Source organism: Cibotium barometz, chromosome 63 (assembly GCF_041138505.1).
Source record: "Cibotium barometz isolate CiBa-2024 chromosome 63, ASM4113850v1, whole genome shotgun sequence".
NCBI classification, from domain to species: Eukaryota; Viridiplantae; Streptophyta; class Polypodiopsida; order Cyatheales; family Cibotiaceae; genus Cibotium; species Cibotium barometz.
In genome coordinates, this window is record NC_141108.1 from 13,116,817 (window position 1) to 13,129,794 (window position 12,978).

A 12,978-nucleotide genomic window follows, 5' to 3' on the forward strand; every position below is an offset into this window, starting at 1 on the left:
TTTTGGATTCGGTTCTGGAAGAACTGATGGATTAATCTCTTGTTCGGATATCCGTGGGCGAGGCCCCGAGTGAGGGACCCTGCCCCGCGCAAGAAGTGCTACTTCCACTACTAGCACCCCTGAATTCATTGCGCGGTGGGGACAGGGATCTTTCAGCAAAAAGATGTTGTATGTGTGGAATGGCAATCATCAAGTTGTGGCATGGATGGAGGAGATTAATAATTGTGAATCTACTTAAATTGCCTACTTTTTTGAATGCGGTCTTTTGTTTTATAAAATAGTTTTGGGACTAATTAGATTTGCACTATCTAACTATAGCATTCAAGAATGCCGCATCAAGACATCCTTGTGTTGAGGATAGTGAGGTGGAGGTTCTCACAGTGATCGCAAGAATGCTGCATCAAGACATCCTTGTGTTGACACTATCCTTATTGAATTCAGTGTGAGGATAGTGAGGTGGAGGTTCTCACAGTGATCACTTGCTTAAATAGGTAAGAGAATATATGTTTTAAGACTCTTTGAATTAGGAGTATTTGACGTACTATGTTTCAATCTTTTGTCATAATCTTAAATTGTGTTGCCATAGGATGAATGAAGTGGACTATGTTTTTTCTTCCCTTGTGGACCAAGTGTGCCTCATTAGGACGCTTGGGCTGGCAAACAAAGAAAAAATTATGAAGTACACTAGAGAGATGAACAAGGCATGGATGGACAACCATGCTTCGACACAGAAAAAAAGGACTACCCATCTTGGTATAACTATGAGCTTTCGGAACTTTCCTAAATAGTAAACCTTCAATATTTAGACACTTGCAATATATGATAAACATTCGCATATCATCCACTAATGTTGTAATTTGTGAGAATAATAGGATGAGTACCTTGCAACCACCCGAGATATTTACCCCCTAGTAGATAGTTTGCCTACACAAGAGTTTAAAGAGAAATGGAGAACGGCATTTTATAAAGATGAAAGAAAGTGGAGGCATGCTACAAGGCAACTAGCACGGGTGATTGCAAACCCTTCACAAGGGGAAGGTTTCTTTGAGTAAGAAATCCTACACTATTTCCTTTGTCTATTTCGTAGGTGATAACATTTTATGGTTTTAATGTTACGGTTTAATTATGGTGTTGTGTTGTAGACGACTAGTGTTGAGAATCATGGATCAAGCTCTCCTAATGACAAGACATTTACCTAAAGATAAACTAATCCTATACTAATCCTATACTAATCACAATGCTAAACTAAGGTGGATAGAAATGAAAAAAACTCATAATGAGAGTGTGCTAATTAAGATGCACTCAAGTACAATTAGACACCAAGATGAATTAGCTTGGATACATAAAGAGACGTGAGATAAGTGCAAGTGATATACTTGCATGGCTTGAAATGTCCCCCTTTTATATGAGGAGAGTACAACTTGGCTTTTATCTTGCATGTGGGATAATTCTCACTTGGTGATGTGCCTAATCACACTCACTCCATACTTTCCTTGTGCTCTTTGGCACCACATATCTCAACACCCCCCCTTTGGTGCCAAATCTTTGGGCTACTCAAGGTGGTTGGATGTTGGTTACATAATGTTGTTTGAATTTTTCCTTTCTACATACCCCTATGTGCTATGAGAAACTTTGGCCCATGTGTTACTTTGGCACTTCCTCCCCCTTAATGCTACTTTGGCTCTTAGGTGAGGGATGAATTTCTAGCTTAGGTACATCATTGGTCCCAGAGGCTAGTTTCAAGCACTTTTTGTAGGAAGTAGGATTTTTTCTTTACAACAATTTTTTGTTTAAGAAGTGGGTAGTGGTGGTAGCTCGATGATGACTGGCTCGAGATCTCTTTGCTTTTGCCAATTATGCTTTGCTTACATATGCCTGCATACTCATTTGGTTGTGGCATTTTTACAAGCATGCTCTTTTGGCCACTTATAATATGATTTTAAAATTTTTTCACACACACTAGCGTGCTCATTTGGCCGCTTACAACATGATTTTGAAATTTTTTTTTTAATGAGATGAAAATTTGGATGACTCTTGATCACTTGATTTGATGTTGTCATCACGACCCATGTCAATACCTTTGTGATCATGACCCTTGTCAATATTGAAAGTAATGATGCCCATCTTTATAATAAAGCCCTTGAACACATTTCATAAAATAGCATACGAATGAACCCTTAAAAGGGGTTTTTTTTAAGGCTAAGGTTTTTAATCTTACCTTTAAAAATAAAAAAAAAATCCAACCTTATCGCTTTCCGCCGGCTGCTGCTGGCAATGATGGTGCTCTGCATTCTCTTTGCTCACATTGACCGCCGCGCCTGCTTTCGATGCCATTGTATGTGCGCAGACTGCCACGCTTCTTTTGGGTGTCGTTGGCTATGCACGCTCTACTCGCCCAGGTTAAACCTGCCCTGCCATGCTACTTTGCTTCGAGGATGCTCCTCGTATGGGTTACGCACAGCAGCACTTGGGCTAGAGGATTTTACCTCTACTTACAGCACTGCCTTTTCTCACTGCCGGCTTTTCTTTGCTTTGTTGCACGCGAGCTGCTTATCATCAGAGATCTATGAATGCCTAGATTGACTAAGTTGCGACTGTTGCTGCATGGTGCTGCTGATGCGAAATCCTGGTTGTTGCTATTGCTTGTTTTGTGTACTCCGACAACTTTTCTTCTTGGCCGTTGTCGATCTAATTCTTTAGCAGCTCTTCTCATTGCGCTTTCTTACTTGTTGTCGTGTTTGTGTGCTTGCTAGCTGCTGTGTGTGCTTGCTAGCTACTGTGTGCGATCTCCTTTTGTGACGATAATGTCTGCACTTTTGCTTCATTTGTTGGTTTGCTGCACTTTTGCTTTGCTTACTCTTCACTTCTCAATGTTGTAGTGTGATGACTTAGCTCCCCTATTACTTGCTTTCTTAGAAAAGTATACAACACTCCTTGCTATTGCTTTGTGTGAAGATGGTGGAGTTAGTGCTCTTCGAAGGACTAAGGGTTTGCTTTGCAAATGGCTGCTTCTCAAGTGACTATGTTGCAAAGGATTCAAGCACTACTTGTGATTCTTAATTGTGGATGCTAAGTCCTGAGGATGGAGAAAATCCTAAGACTTAAAAAACCTTAATCATTTTATAATAAAAACCTAAATCAATGCTAAGAGAGAAAGGATCTAAGCTATTGGAGAGCTAAACCTAGGCTCTGATACCATGTTAAGAATCATGGATCAAGCTCTCCTAATGAGAATACATTTACCTAAACATAAACTAATCCTACACTAATCACAATGCTAAACTAAGGTGGATAGAAATGAAAAAAACTCATAATGAGAGTGTGCTAATTAAGATGCACTCGAGTACAATTAGATAGCAAGGTGAAGTAGCTTGGATACATAAAGAGACTTGAGGTAAGTGCAAGTGATATATTTTCATTGCATGAAATGTCCCCCTTTTATATGAGGAGAGTACAACTTGGATTTTCTCTTGCATGTGGGATAATTCTCACTTGGTGATGGTATAATTCTCACTTGGTGATGTGCCTACTCACACTCACTCCATACTTTCCTTGTGCTCTTTGGCACCACATATCTCAACAACTAGTGCAAGTTAATTGGGACGAGAAACTAGATTGTTTGATAGAGGATAGGCTATATACCTTAGCAGCTAGCTCGTTGCCAAATGACCACAAAGTACAGATTTTGGATATTTTGATTGATGGCGATTTGCAGAGGCTAGAGGATTCACAAATCCCTAAAAGTATGTAATAATTACTTTTCCTATCTTAAAATATGTCCACACTAGCCCATGACCAAAGCGTATGAGCCTCAACCACAAGGTGTATATGTGCTAGTGGAAAATAGCTTTGTTACACACATATGATTAGGCTATATGTATTTTAATATACGCACACACATATATTTTATTACACACACGCATGCGCGTACATGTATACGGTTGAAAATCTATTAGGCCATATATAGATTTTCAACTCTACGTGTGTGTGGGGGGAGGCAGGGGGACTAAAATATATATAGCCTAGAATATATATAATATCTATTAGGCCATATATAGATTCTTAGCCATATGTGTGTGGGTGTGTCCCCTAAAATATATATAATATAATATATAAATATAGACATATATATATATATATTATAGTTTATAGATGTTTTAGGTTATATATATTTTTGTGTGAGTGTTCTAAAATATATATAATGCAATATATATATATATATATATATATATATATATATATTGTGTGTGTGTGTGTGCGTGTGTGTGTGACCTAAAATATATAAAATACAATACATAAATATAGACATATATATTAGGGTTTATATATGTTTTAGGCTATATATATATATATATTAGGACACACACACATGTATATATTAGGCTATATATATTTTATTCCATTTTTGTATATATATAGCTTATTTATAGCCTAATATCTGTGTGTGTGTGGGGCTATATATATTCTAGGATATATATATATAATGTAATATATAAATATAGACATATATATCACGATTTATATATGTTTTAAGCTATATATCTACTAGGCTATATATATTTTAGTGTATGTGTGTGTGTGCGGATATGTGTGAATATATATATATATATGCTACACCACACACGTACACGCATGCACATCTGTATGGCTGAAAGTATGTATGTATGTATGTATGTGTGTGTGTGTATACACATATATGTATGCATGCATGCATGTATGTATGTAGCTTATTTATAGCCTAATATCTACATGTGTCTGTGTGAATATGTGTGTGTGTGTGTGTGTGTGTGTGTGTGTGTGTGTGTGTGTGAATATGTGTGTGTGTGTGTGTAGCTTAGTTAAAGCCTAATATCTATGTATGTATGTGTGTGTATATGTGGCTATATATATTTTGGGAGAGATATATATATAATACAATATATAAATATACACATATAGATTAGGATTTATATATGTTTTAGGCTATATATATATATTAATATATATATTAGTGTATGGTGTGTGTGTGTGTATATATGTCTCTTAAAAAGGGCCATGAAGATGTGGTGGGAAAAATATTCACATTCCAGGAGATGTGAATATATATATAGCTTCCAAGAATATTAGCATTTTAAATTAACCACCATAAGTTTAAAAAAAAGAGATATATTAGCATTTTTAATTAACCACCATAAATTTATTTAGCGGGGGACTCTTTTGGTAAATTGCTCTATGATGGCCAACGCCAACGGCAACATGGGCTGCGACATGGTGCCCAACGCACCAGGAAAATTCTGAGAGCCCACTAGACCGTTAAGTGCCTCCCCACTTTTTACTATCGCTCCCCACACAACTTCTGCAGCACTTTCTTTCTGTACTTTAATGACAACAGCTTTGCTTTCATTACACTGACCGTTTGCTTTCTCCTGCAACATCTCAAGCGAAAGCCTTCACTCTACTTGCAAGCTGCGGGGTTTTCTCCCTAATTTGCCCATTTTATCAATCAGTTGGAGACCCTTGTAAGCCTCCAATCCTAAGCGAAATTCTCTGTTTGGGCCTCAGATCATTGTTGGGTTTCCCTGAAATCGAGTCTTTTAGCAGAAAACCTTGCTTCTGGCAGCAGATTCTGGTTTCCCCCACTTTGGGTCCTTCTTTTCTTTTGCATGTGAGAAAAATTACCCGTTTGGGCGATCAAAATTTACCCTTTTGCGCAACCTGGGTTGCTTAATCTGCCCTTTGCAGAAGCTGCTCTTGCTTTGAAAAGCAGCTGCTAGCTCAAACTTTTATATCTGAGCCCAATTTTTTTAAACCATTTTCAGGCACAATCTACCAAATGGAATGCCTACAAATTGACTGGAAAAACATTGATGACACATTTGTGAGAGATGAATTCTACGAGAGCATCCAAGCGCCCAAGTGGATTGATTTCACTGTCCCACTGCAGCCTGTAGATGATCATGAATGGTTCTGTGGAAAAGTTGGTAAGCTAAATTTTGCCTTCAAACTACATTTCCACAGGCTAAATTTGGTTGTTAATATGTTGTGATCATTTGGGCAATGTTAATTACTTGTAATGAGCTGAATTAAGGTTTTAATGCTCATTTGCGCATTTGGGCAGTGTTAAATGCGCTTCTAATGGAACAGTTTCTTCGATTAATCTTTAACTATGGGATTGATCTTGTGATTATTGCAGGTTGCACTCATGGGAGGGCTGCCTTTTTGCAAGCACCAGACCAGGTATAGGTCCGCAGATACTTGATTCCCTAAAGCTCTATTTTATTGCCCTTAATGGCTGCCAAAAACAGTTATAATCTAGGCTTTAGTAACATGTGACGAACCTAGGTTTTCACTGCATGAGGAACTGTTTGATTCAGGAGAGCATGGCTGCTTCCCTTCAAGCTTCTAACGCAGTGGCACATGTGGTGGCTCCTTTGGCTGAGAAAACTGCCAGGTTAGTCAAGAATATACATATCCTTTTTTATTCGCCAAGATTCTTCAGTCTTCTATGTGCATTGTAATCCAACATACTCACATACACACATTTGAAGTTGACCATGTGGCCGACCCATGTGAAGTTGATGATGCAGTTGACCCATGATCATTCAACATATTCACATACACATAAGTAAGGTTGACCAATTTTCTGACCCATGTGAAGTTGACCAATCCAACATACACACACACAAAAGTGAAGTTTCCATGTGTCTGATGTTTTCCTTAATCAGAGTATAGTCACTTGTATCAGAGTTTGTGATGCTATTAATCTTTTCTGTCAACCCATGTGGACATGACCATGCGGTTGACCCATGGTCATCCAACATTCTCACACACAAGTGAAGCTGCCATGCAGCTCCCAGCATGTTTTCCTCCATTAGACTTTAGTTACATGTATGAGTTTGTTATGTGAAATTGCATGTTAATCTCTCTTGTTGATGTGGGCAGTGCTGTTTCTGCTGCTGGTAAGAGAGCAAGGGGAGTAGTGTCAAGCTCTCTTTCTTCTCTCTCAGACATGAAGGCAGCTTTTGCGAAAACCAAGGTCTTGCGCCACCCCCAGATGCCTTCCATTGCAGAGCGTAAAGGTGAGGCCGGCAAAAAGTCCATTCGGCAGCAGGTGAGTGAGAATGAGAATCCTAATCAAGCTTGCAAAGCTCAAGATGGACCTTCCATTTCAGAGCGTAAAGGTGAGGCCGGCAAAAAGTCCATTTGGCAGCAGGTGAGTGAGAATGAGAATCCTAATCAAGCTTGCAAAGCTCAAGATGGACCTTCCAAAAAACCCATCTTTAGAGCTCCAGAAGGCATAGCAAAAAAGATGAAGGTGTCAGAGACTAAGGATGGTACTGGTAGAGAACCAAGGGCACAAGTGCCAAGTAGAGAGGTTCGGGCCCGAGTCTTCAAAACAGCCAGCTCAACTCTATCTGAGCAGGTTAATCATCCTCAAACTGGAGCTGTTTTGGATGTTAGCAAATCAGCTATCATTTTAGGGAAAAGAGATGCAATGCTTGGAAAGAGCACATTAAGCAGGATTGCTGTAAAGGGGCAGGTATCAGATGTATGTGGCACAACCGAGGCTAAGATTAAGAAAGCTGAGGGGGCACGAGCACCCTTCTCTGCACATCCCTCACGACTGGCTGTCAAGAGTTCTCATCTTACAGCCTCTTTGTCCATACCCATAAAAAGATCTACTGCTGCTGCAAGGTCTTTGCATGGTGTTTATCTCAGCTATCAAAAATCTGCACCATGCAGACCACCCAGAGTCATAGCAACAAAAGAGCTTAAAGTTGGGGCCATGCCTGTTGCAGCAAATATACCTCCATATCCAAAAAAGAGTGATTGCAAGGAGGCGGTCTTAGCAGAGGGCACATTGCCACAGGGGGATCTTCAGACCTTGGAGAAAAAGGCAATACAGGCAGGCGATGGGGCAGTGACACAGACTGAGCAAGAGCTATGTCGGCCAGCTTCAATTAAGGATAATGAGCTAGAGCACAAGGATGATGATGTCTCAGCCTATACAGCATCCATGCAGGGGCTACAAACACACACATTGCTCAAAGATGGTGGGTGGTTAAGTCATGGTAAAGAGGTCTCAGTCCAACCAATCATGCAAGACAAATGCCCAACCAAGGAGGATGAGCTTCCAGCCCAGTCAACGTGCTTTGGGGAGGAACAGCCACCACAATCCATGGACGGTGTTGAGGAAGAAGGCAAGCAAACAAGGGAGAAAGAGGATTCAATACAAAGCACCCTAGAGAATTTCCTGAAGAACTTGTGCCTCACAACACCCAAAGACGAATCGGTTTCACATAATAATGGAGATTGTACATCTGAGCAAGAAATGGTGCAATCTGATCATCTGGATTGTACAACCGAGCAAGTGATGGTGGAGCCTCATCATGTCAACAATGCATTGGAGCACACGATGGTTGTGTGTCATCATGTGGACGTTGCATTGGAGCAAGAGATGGTGCAATCTATGAGGTGTTCTTCTCAAAGTGCTGCAAGCTCTCAGATGAGTAAGACTCTGAGCTCTCAAGATAGAAGCAATACGATGTCTGCAGCTTCACAGGTGAGCAGCAGCATTGCAGTTTGTGTGCACACCCCTGGAGAGGTAGCTTCAATGGACAGCAACAAGGATTATGAAAGGAAAGCCAAGCAGAAGCACAATTTACAAACAATGAAGGATTGGCAGAGAAGCCGGGGCAAAAAAAGGTACTGTTTTGCAGCCTGTGTGTGTGTGTGTGTGTGTGTGTGTGTGTGTGTGCATGCGTGCGTGCGCGCGCGCGCGAGCGCATGGGTCTCTTGTGTTCTATATCCCCTAATAATAACTCCCTACCTCACAGAAAGAGCTCTGAACTCAATTTCAAGGTCAACTGCTCCAGCAAAGACCATAGACATGAGAACCATAAGGTGAGCAAAGGTATACTTCATTGAAGAACATGTTGGAACTCGGCGACCGTCTAGTGTCTCATTCATCTGTTCTCAAAAATCCTCATTCAGGTACCTGCACCTGGAGCTGTTGTTAGCTCTTTATTATGCCAACAGTCCAGGCAATTTTCCACCACAAGGTTGCCTATGATGGCACCTGCACCACCACCACCACCACATGGCTTTCTAGATTCATGCAAAGAGCAGCATAAGAAGTTTAAGACTGCTTTAGTGCAGCCCTTCAAGCCTTTTCGATTAAGAACTGAGGTAAGCACATCTTTTCCATGCATTCAAAATTACCTCAAAACCAAAGAAGAGGTGCATTTCAGCTAATGACTGACTTGGCATTTGGGCTGGAAATTCAGGAAAGGGGTGCTTTGAGAGAGCTTGGGCTTGGCAGAAAAGAACTAGGGATACCAATTCCACAGGTTGGACACTTCATGTTAACAAAAGCCAAGTATTTGTATGTGTGTGATTTTATGATGCTTTTGTGAAAGAATTTTGAGCTTTATAATCACTACTATAACTTATGACCCAGGAATTTGTGCATCATGCCTTGAGAATGCCCTCCTTTGGACACCCATTCAGACCTCAAAGGTAGGGGTTTTTGTTGATAATTCAGTGTGGCAAGGATATATAAATGCTTAATAACAGGATTTGACCATTTTGACTTTTCTCCATTGCAGGTCTACCAAAAAGCTAACAATCCCAAAAGAACCCAATTTCCATCCATCTAGGACTAAGAAAACATGCACAAGGCATGCCACAGCGCTTACCTCGTAAAATTTTCGACTAGACTAACAACCCCATTCTTTTATACCTTGATGCACCTTTTGTTGCACCGTTTCCACACCATGCATTTTTGGGTGGAATTCAGTGTGGGCATGTATTTGTTACTCAACATACTCTGCAAGGCCATATGTTGATGGTTTGAATCAATAAAGAGTTATTTTGTAATCATACATTAGCTTGGATGTGTGCATAACACAACTGAAAAAGCAGCTAGGTTCATGTGTGCTTAATGAGCTTCATCTATGTAGAAAGAAGCAGACATGGAGTAGTGGTGTTGTGTCTATTGCAGGAAGTGTGTGTGATGGAATAGGTGATTCCTTAGCCATTTGTTTTTAACTCATATAACTAGGAGAAAATCTTCTTCTGAATTTTAGAATAAATAAGTGGTAATAATTAATAGTCAATGAGGTGATAGCTGGTTGTCTAGGACCACGAGATCTTGGGTTCAAACCCCACATGGTGCTTCCTTGACAGCATGCCACTATGGGCTAATAAAAAAGCACCTACATGTGCTTATTAAATAGCTTTAGGGTGGGGTGATAGATAATACATAAAAGTCCATAGCTGGGAGAAAAGCAACATAGACATGAAAAGTCCATAGCTGGGGGGCAAGGCAAGCTTTACATGAAAGTCCATACATAGCTAGGGGCAAGGCAAGCTTTACATGAAAGTCCATAGCTAGGGGCAAGGCAAGCTTTACATGAAAGTCCATAGCTAGGGGCAAGGCACACCTTAGAATAGACTAAGGTATTCATTAATTAATGAATATGTCTAGTGGACTGAATATGTCTTGCTATGAAAAAAGTAATTGCTAGTTGCATCATCCATCATCCATGCCTTGACCTAATATGAAGCCCCTCACACAATTTGTAAAAAGCACCTCAAATCTTAAGGTAAAACATTATGGTAATGTATTATAAACGTCACCACTTCTCAAAAGAAAGGGTGCTTCTTATTACTTCCAATAAATATATTACAACATTATCTCTCTCTTTTTTTGGCAATAGATAGGTACATGAAATTTTTTTAAACATGGCCTTAAATATGTAAAAAATTTATCAGAATATCTTAGACTCAAAGTTGAAATTTTTGTTAATGCTAATCCATTTTAGAAAGAGCTTAGTAAACCCCTTACTTGCTCAACTAGATGCGAAGGATTACAAGCACATAAATAATGGTAAAGGTTGCAAAATCTTACATTTCACTGGGCCAAAGTAAGGTTATCAAGAAACTCAAACAAAGTCAAAATGTCACGAGGGTGATGTAGAGTCTTCAAAACCAATAATAAAATGTGGTCATCTTTCATAAAGTTTGGAAAAGCTCTTTAGTGCCACTTGGTGTATTAGCTTGTGATGTTTTAAACTTAGACCTAATTGTCTTAGTTTAGATGTAGTATAGGGCTTGTTGCCTAGACACTGTCCTTGCAAGTGTAAAATGAAAAAACATAAACAATTATTGTGTATTCAAGTCCCTCTCCTATAAGATCTTAGCATAGACACCATGAACTCCACATCCTCCCATGTCCTCACCACATCTATATTTACCACTTCACATTCCAAAGAGACCAAAGAGTCAATCTTGAAGTCCTCTTGCAAGTGTAAAATGAAAAAATAATTACAGTGTGTTCAAGTCCCTCTCCTATAAGATCTTGGCATAGAAACCAGAAACTCCATCCTCACCACATTTATATTTACCACTTCACCAAAGAGACCAAATAGTTAATTAATTTTATACATCATGTCTTTTGTGATTTCTCTCCTCCAAGTCACTTGATGTCCATCCGTAAAAGCCGATTTATTTTGAATTTTGACTGGTATAAAAAGCCTTTTCTAGGTGGTTAACCACTTCGTTAGTTAACGTGATTTCACCCGCCCAACATACTGTAAGGTGCTTTAGCATCCTACTCGTGCAAATGGGCACCTAACTTTTGTAGGACTTTATGATGCAAGAACATATAAAGTAGCCTTACCATTAATGTCAAATAGGGAAAGTCTACGGACTTCGTGTACATATTTGTAATTTGGACACATGAGTGTGGACACAAACTGTGGACACAAACTGTACATATCAGAGGCCAAGGGCCAAGCATACATTGGAATAGGCCAAGGGGCCAAGAGTAGGCTTCTGGGCCAAATGCCAATGAGGGTGGACATTAATAAGTGTGTGTGAAAAGGGGACCATGGTATATAGGCCAATGTGAATTAATAATCATAATTAACTCATACTAATCAAGATTACAAGCTATCAAGCTTTCATGGCAACCTTGCCCTTCTCTTTGCTCATGGATGGTGCTCATACACCCATGTTGTCACTCCATGCTTTGAGTGGCCAATCATAGTTCATTGCAGTGGTATCATAGCTTTCTATTGATCCTATTTTTCCCAAATTTAGCCATGGAAAGCTGCAGAAAATTCCAACCCTTTTGTTCTTCAAGAAAACCCTACAATCTCATGAGTTTCATCAAATTTCTTGCTCAAGCTTCACACACCTGATCCCTAGCATTTAGCCAACACTTAGTAGTGATTAGTGAGAATCATTAGCAAGGGTTTCAAGCAAGGGAAAGGTGGTAGCAGGGCGGCGTGATTTACAGTAGCATGGTGACATTTTTTGTGAGAAAATGCTCAAGGCAAAACTGATCACAAGTTTGAATGCCCTATTTTGGTTAGCAATGGTGTTTCCTACAAATTTCAACCATTTTAGAGCTCTATTTCATGAGGAATGAAGGCCATGGACTCTTTCATAAGCTACAAATCTTCTTCATGTTTTTCATTATGGGAAGGGCATTTCTACACCAACACTCAAGCTTGAGGCTTCTTGGTAACATTTGAACAATTGCTAAACATTTTCTTGCATCAATTGGTTGATTTCTTGAGTTTCTTGAATCTATACTCAAGATTTGGGGCTTTCTTCCAAGAAACCCTAATTTCTCAGCATTGGCCATTAATACATGCTATTATCATTGCTTAATCATCATTAGAACCAATTAATAATGACCTTAAGCAAAGCTTCTCACCATATGGGCCAATTAATCAACCATTGCTCTCAATTTTGGACAAATCTTGCTAAGTATCGATCACTTACATCCTCTTGAGGAGTCTTTATGGTTGATTGCAAGCTTTTGGAAGCATTAATTGCCTTGCTTTTGTTTATTGGATGCTTCAAATGCTCAAATGCATGTAAATGGTATTCTAAATGTGCAAAATCTTGGAAAAACCTATGCTATGAAAGGCATTGAAGAGCATTAATGGTATGCATCAAGGCAAAGGCATTGGGAAATTTAATTCT

At 39.5% G+C, this 12,978-nt stretch overlaps 1 protein-coding gene across 2 annotated transcripts; it reads left to right on the top strand.

Moving 5' to 3' along the window:
* Positions 1–5,367: 5,367 nt before the first annotated feature.
* Positions 5,368–9,863, top strand: LOC147603713 (uncharacterized). 2 transcript variants are annotated; one of them, XM_086796288.1, is made up of 10 exons: positions 5,368–5,498; positions 5,799–5,960; positions 6,173–6,216; positions 6,354–6,430; positions 6,922–8,685; positions 8,817–8,883; positions 8,974–9,168; positions 9,267–9,329; positions 9,440–9,498; positions 9,588–9,863. In XM_086796288.1, exons 2-10 carry the CDS (start codon positions 5,813–5,815, stop codon positions 9,682–9,684), a joined length of 2,514 nt encoding a protein of 837 aa, XP_086652414.1. In that variant the 5' UTR covers positions 5,368–5,498; positions 5,799–5,812; the 3' UTR covers positions 9,685–9,863. The 2 variants fall into 2 exon arrangements, with proteins under 2 accessions (XP_086652414.1, XP_086652413.1); XM_086796287.1 differs by lacking the exon at positions 5,368–5,498 and adding an exon at positions 5,529–5,644.
* Positions 9,864–12,978: the final 3,115 nt, after the last annotated feature.